Source organism: Candoia aspera, chromosome 4 (assembly GCF_035149785.1).
Source record: "Candoia aspera isolate rCanAsp1 chromosome 4, rCanAsp1.hap2, whole genome shotgun sequence".
In the NCBI taxonomy this organism is placed as follows: Eukaryota; Metazoa; Chordata; class Lepidosauria; order Squamata; family Boidae; genus Candoia; species Candoia aspera.
Window position 1 is genome coordinate 109,085,741 of NC_086156.1, and position 6,419 is coordinate 109,092,159.

Here is a 6,419-nt window from a genome sequence, read left to right on the forward strand (position 1 = left end):
TTTCTGAGAAAATGAACCCATGTAGTGTTATTATTTGAAACAAGAATATTTGCCTCATTTGAGATCTCAGTATTGGGGGAGGCTCCGTTTCTTTCAGCTCTAAAATTGAGACATCGCTAACAGCCATTGCAATCAGTAATAGTGTAACCATTTTGCAGTTGAACAGAAAAAGAGGAAGGAAGGAAGGAAGGAAGGAAGGAAGGAAGGAAGGAAGGAAGGAAGGAAGGAAGGAAGGAAGGAAGGACAGCATTTAGGTGGTGATGGGGATGAGGATGAGGATACTTACAGGAACTGATCAAGCACATCAGAAGATGGAGCATTTTGAAAAGTGATCTCATTGGAAAGAAAGAAGCCCTGATAAATAATGGCAGCAATGATTAAGTCTCCAGACTGATAATACTTGTGAAAAATTGGAATGGGACCACTGAGTGTGCAGTTGTGGACAGGAGAAACACACATCACCATAGGAAAGAAGAGTAACATCAGTGCTCGAAATAGAACCAACTCAGTGTAAAATATGGTCATTGTCGACATCAAAATGTGGCTCAAATGTTACTGTTCAAGTGAGGAGCTGGGTCACAATCAACCAGCCTCTCATGAGTATTATGTAAAGGGAAGCAATGAAGTATCACAGGTTAAACAGGCAGCCTTCTTATTCTCACTAAGTGTAATTCTGTATTTTTAAATTGATATTAATATAATGCCATGTTTTAACTTGGGGTCATGGTTTTCTTGTGTTTACTGGGATTCTCTTGAGACATGGTAAAAAAGGACAATGACGATACTTAATTTGATAATTACTTGGGAGATAATAGCTTACTTAGAATAGTACTTTCTTTGCAATATGTCAAAAGGAAACATGTTTATCATATCTCTGCAGGACTCTGTAGTGTTGCGAACTCTTAAAAACTTAGACATGAAGCAGAAAATTGGGGGGAGCACCTTCTGCACAAAAAAAGGGGGGAAAAAAGGGATTTTTTTTTCCAAAGATGCTGCCATGTTGGACAGATACATATCTATAAACAGTATCCAAACTTTCTTGATTCAAATGCTGTTTAAAATAAATGCTTAATACATGTTCTGCTATGAGAATGTCAGGATAAAATTATTGCTTTGAGGTCAAGGATGTTTTGAAAGAAGGAATTTTTCAGTTGTTGTTTAGTTTTTTTGATCCCGCCCCTATTATTTTTATAAAAAATAATCATTTAGAATAAATTATAATATAATATAAACTATAAAATAATAATTATTTTATAAATAATTATAATCATAATAATTTATCAATTTCATAAATAATTCAAGGTGGGGAACATACCAAATACTCCTTCCTCCTTGTATTTTCCCCACAACAACCACCCTGTGAGGTGAGTTGGGCTGAGAGGGAGTGACTGTCCCAAGGGCACCCAGCCAGCTTTCATTCCTAAGATGGGAGTGGAACTCACTCTCCCCTGCTTTCTACACCAGAGCCTTAACCACTAGACCGAACTGGCTCTACATAATGCTGAAGTCATGGTATCAGTCAATGTGTTAAGTTGTACTTATGTTCTCCATAAAGAGCAGCTATCTATCTATTCATCCATCCATCACCTATCACGTGCCTATCTGTCTATCATTCTGCCACAGAGGTCATTTGGCCCCACATATTTAACCAGGTGTGCCTTGTTTTACCCTTTTATTGAAATCATTTAGCCACTGACCCATGTAAATATTTGATTAAACCACAACAACTGTAGGATTCAGCTACTGAGATATTTAGCAGCCTCAGTTATTGTTGTTGTTGTTTTTTTCCTTTTAGGTCTGATATGAACATAAATACTAAAGTTAAAGTGGTGGTTTAAAGTTTCTGTACCCAAAATATTTCCAATGCAAAGCTATCTTAATATTCAGTATGAGTTTTTAAAGAGATTAGTAAAATAATGGCACTCTAGAAGGGTATGAAGCTTAACAATCCAACAGAATGAAATATATATATATATATAAAAATGGCATATTCATGGTTGATGATTACACTCCTTAGAGATAACTTTTTAACCTCCTCTGAAATTGGTAAAAAAAGGAACAGAAACTATTTGTTTTTGAAATATATTCCAAACTGGTTAGCTATGTCTATCTAGCTAACTAGTTATGCTAATCCAGTTGGAGTAATATGATTGCATACTATCAAGAATTTAAAAAGCTTTCCTGAAACAGATGAAATAGACTCCATAAATCCTGTTTTTGAAATATATTTCAAATATATTGAATATATATCCAAATATTTTCAAATATATAATTCAAAAACAAAGAATTTCTGCTGGAGATTCTCTTTATCTCACTTTCTCTCCATCATCTATTAAATCAAACTGCATCACAATTCAGAATATGATTGCATATTATCTATAAAATTCATTAAAGGGGAGGGTGGAGGCATATATATATTTTTCTAAAAATAAAACATAAACTAATTAATTAGGGAAGGAATATGACACACACACACACACGCACACACAACTTCTTTCTTATCTTTTTCTACATTTGTAAGACAGAATTCTAAAGTTCTTTTAGAATTAACAGCATGTTCCAGTTCAGTCTAATAATTTCAGAGACTCAAACCCCGAGTATTCTTGAGTCTCTGGGAAAAAAGGAACTCTTCTTAATCTTTGGTGGAAGTGCCCAAAAGTAAACTTCTTTTGGAAACAGGTAAGTAAGGCAATGATCAGTATTATTTGTAAAACATTAAAGAGAAGACAAAAATTAATTTCCTTTTAATCTGCCCAAATTTGCAGAAGCATAAACAATCCCCCCGCCCAAAAGAAAATCTTAGTGATTTAGCTATAAGCAACCAGATTGAAAATAGCTCAGTTTTGAAAATCAGATTTTTGCTATGAAGTGTTCACAAAGTTTTAAATAAAATATGGCCTATGGTATGAATGGAAAAGTCAACCAAGCTTTGAAAGAGGTATAGTAAAATAAAATTGAACTGGAAGGAGAGCATATTCCAAGGACTCCAGAATACAAAGCTCTCCACCACTGGTTTCTGGTACTTATTTCTGTGGAACAGATCTTTAGAATACTATGTTTAGCACAATCACACCATTAGTTAATAGGTGTGAGATAAGGCACCATTAAGGGAGTGTTTCTCAACCCTCAGCAACTTGAACAAGTGAGAACTTCAACTACCAACTTCAAAATCCTTCCAGGGGAATTCTAGGAGTTTAAGTCCACACCTATTCAAGTTGCTGACATCTGAGAAACAAAGAGTTAAGGAATTCAGTGGAGAATATAAACCAGAAAGATAACTGGACTATGCAACACCAAGGGTTGGTTTAGGATATGAAGAGTTTATATATGTATAACTGATGAAAAGAAGAATCCTGAAACATAAATTCTTCATGTGAAAAAATTCTGATTTTATTTATTTATAGGCATTACCTCTTTCCATCTGTAACAAGAAATGCCCTTTTGGCCATAGCAAAATAAAAGTGGAAGGGAAATTATCTTGTTGCTATGACTGTAGACGGTGTCCAGAAGGGAAGATAGCTGACCAAATGGGTAAGCAAAGGAATAGATTGAATATATATATATATATATATATATACATATATATACATATATATACATATATATACATATACATATACATATATATATATATATATATAATTTAATAATATTAAATGGGGGCTGAATATTTAATCAGTATTATGGTAACTGGAAATCTTGAGCTTCACATCGTATTGTGCAGCTCAGCAATGAAAAATATGAACTATTTTTTCATAATTCAGTAAGTTAATTGATGATAAAACCAATCATTTCACCCTAACTAGGAGATCCATAGATTTCTCAGTTTCAGATTGTTCCTCATTGTGTTTCCTTAAAAAAGTATAAACAGTTATAAGGAAACCAAAGTTTGTTGATAAAATTTACAAAATATTTCCTTTCTACTTTTTTTGTGGAAATAAAGGTAATTTTACAATGGTAATGTGTTTCCACTGGTTTCTCCTTGTTTTTACTTCCTGTTCCACCCAGATGTATTGATTAATGGATTGATTGGCTGGTTGGTTTACTTACAAATTTATACGGCTTCCTATCTCATATAATGATCCTAGGCAACTCACCACAACCCATTAAAAAAACAAAACAAACCGTCCTTCCTACCAGCTGCTGGACAACTATTGCAAAGGGCTGGGGCTGCTATAGAGAATGTGCACCTCCAAGGTTCCATCGGATGACAACATTGAATGGAGAAGACCTGGAGCATGCTCACCTATCTGACCTATTGAGACAGGAAAACACACTTGGAGAGAGGTGGTCCCACCAATAACTTGGCCCAGTGACATGTAGGGCTTTATATGTGATAACCCACACTGGAATTGTGCCTGGAAAGTATTTGGGAGCTAACCCAGGCAAGTCTGAGTGGGTTTAGGTGCTTGGGCCTTTCAGTATCATGGTATTTCCTTTTTTTGTTTTTGGACGTGGTGGTTCTGCCCCAGACAGAGCCGGTGCACACTTGGACTCATGGTTCCTGCTGGAAAAAAAAAAGGCAGCCATGGCTAGAGGTTTGCACACCTTTGTGTTGTGTGCCATTTGAGCTCATTCCTCAACCAGGAGGCTCTACTCAACATCACTCATGCCCTTGTGACCTCCTGTTTAGACTACTGCAACACACCCTACCAGGGGCTGCTCTTGAAGAGCATTAGGAAGCTAGAAATACAGTAGTACAGAATGCAGCTGCATTGATTGTCAAGAGTGCTGTCTATTTGGAACATGTTACACCACTGCTTCAGGAGCTACATTGGTTGCCAGTGTCTTTCCAGGTGCAATTCAAAGTGTTTGTTGCCAACTTTAAAGCCCTTCATGGCTTGGAACCAGGTTACCCGAGGGACAGTTTTTCCCAGGTATTTCTACCTGTCCAATCAAGTCCAGCAGAATAGGCACGCTGGCGTTGACCAGGAGACGTGCCTTTTCTGTGTGGAACCTGCCGTGTGCGACTCCCTCCCTCTTGAGATTAGGATGGCCCTGCCCCTTCCCACTTTTCGGAGGGCCTTAAAGTCCTGGCTATGTGCCTAGGCATGGGGTCTCGGGTGTAAGAATGGCCTCATTTCCTGGTTGTGCTGACACCAATGGATTTTACTATTTCTTAGCTGCTATTTGTATTTAATATCTTTTGTATAGTTTTAATTGTTTGACTGTTTTTGATGACTCTTAGCTACCCAGAGTCACTGGTTTGAGATGGGTGAGTATATAAATTGAATAAATAAATAAATATTGAAATTGAACCACTGATTTTTCAAAACAATACTTTTTCTGTGAATGTTTTTTTTTTCCCCCAGACTTAGATGATTGTGTCCCATGTCCAGAAGATCAATATCCAAACAAGGATCGGGATCATTGCCTTCCAAAAAGCATAACCTTCTTGACTTATCAAGAGCCATTGGGGATTTCTTTGGTAGCTATTGCAATTTCCTTTGCCTTCATCTCAGCTATGGTGCTGGGGATCTTCCTTAAACAACAGGACACTCCCATTGTCAAAGCCAACAACAGGAACCTCACTTTTATCCTTCTCATTGCTCTCCTCCTCTCCTTCCTTTGCACTTTGCTTTTTATTGGCCAACCTGACCAAGTGAAATGTCTCATGCGACAAACTGCTTTTGGCATCATCTTCTCTGTAGCTCTTTCTTGTATACTGGGGAAAACAACCATTGTTGTTCTGGCTTTCATGGCCACCAAGCCAGGCTCCAAGATGAGGAAATGGGTGGGGAAAAGGCTGGCCAATACAATTGTCCTAGCTTGTTCCCTGGCACAATTGACCATTTGTGTAGTTTGGCTGGCTATTTCTCCCCCATTCCCAGATTCTGACATGCACTCTGTGGCTGAAGAAGTTGTCCTGCAATGTAATGAAGGTTCAACCACTCTGTTTTATTTTGTCCTTGGTTTTATGGGGTTCTTGACTGCTGTCAGCTTCACCGTGGCCTTCCTAGCTAGGAATTTACCTGACAGCTTCAACGAAGCCAAATTTATCACCTTCAGCATGTTGGTCTTTTGCAGTGTTTGGGTGTCATTTGTTCCCACCTACCTGAGCACCAAGGGGAAATACATGGTGGCTGTGGAGATCTTCTCCATTTTGTCTTCTGCAGCAGGATTACTGGGCTGCATCTTTTCCCCCAAATGCTATATCATTATTCTGAGGCCTGATTTGAATAAGAAAGAGCAATTAATAAAGAAATGAACCTGGTTTTTATACCAGATCCCCTCAATAAAGCCAGCTGGGTTATTTTTGACAACATTGGTTTCTTGCAGTTTGAGGTTCCATAATCTTCCCTCATTTTTGCACATCAAGGTGACATAGAAGGCAGTAGCTCTGATGATCTCTTCTAAATTCACTTCAGAATTGAGACAGCTGCTCCTCATCTTTTATGTCAAATGTTAAATAATTATTC

General features: G+C 37.5%; 1 protein-coding gene across 1 annotated transcript; it reads left to right on the forward strand.

Moving 5' to 3' along the window:
* Positions 1–3,422: 3,422 nt before the first annotated feature.
* On the forward strand, positions 3,423–6,208 carry LOC134497001 (vomeronasal type-2 receptor 26-like; the record flags this gene model as incomplete). The annotated part of the gene is made up of 2 exons (XM_063302716.1): positions 3,423–3,531; positions 5,313–6,208. Coding segments are annotated over 2 exons (1,005 nt in total), but the record flags the coding sequence as incomplete, so codon positions are not given.
* Positions 6,209–6,419: the final 211 nt, after the last annotated feature.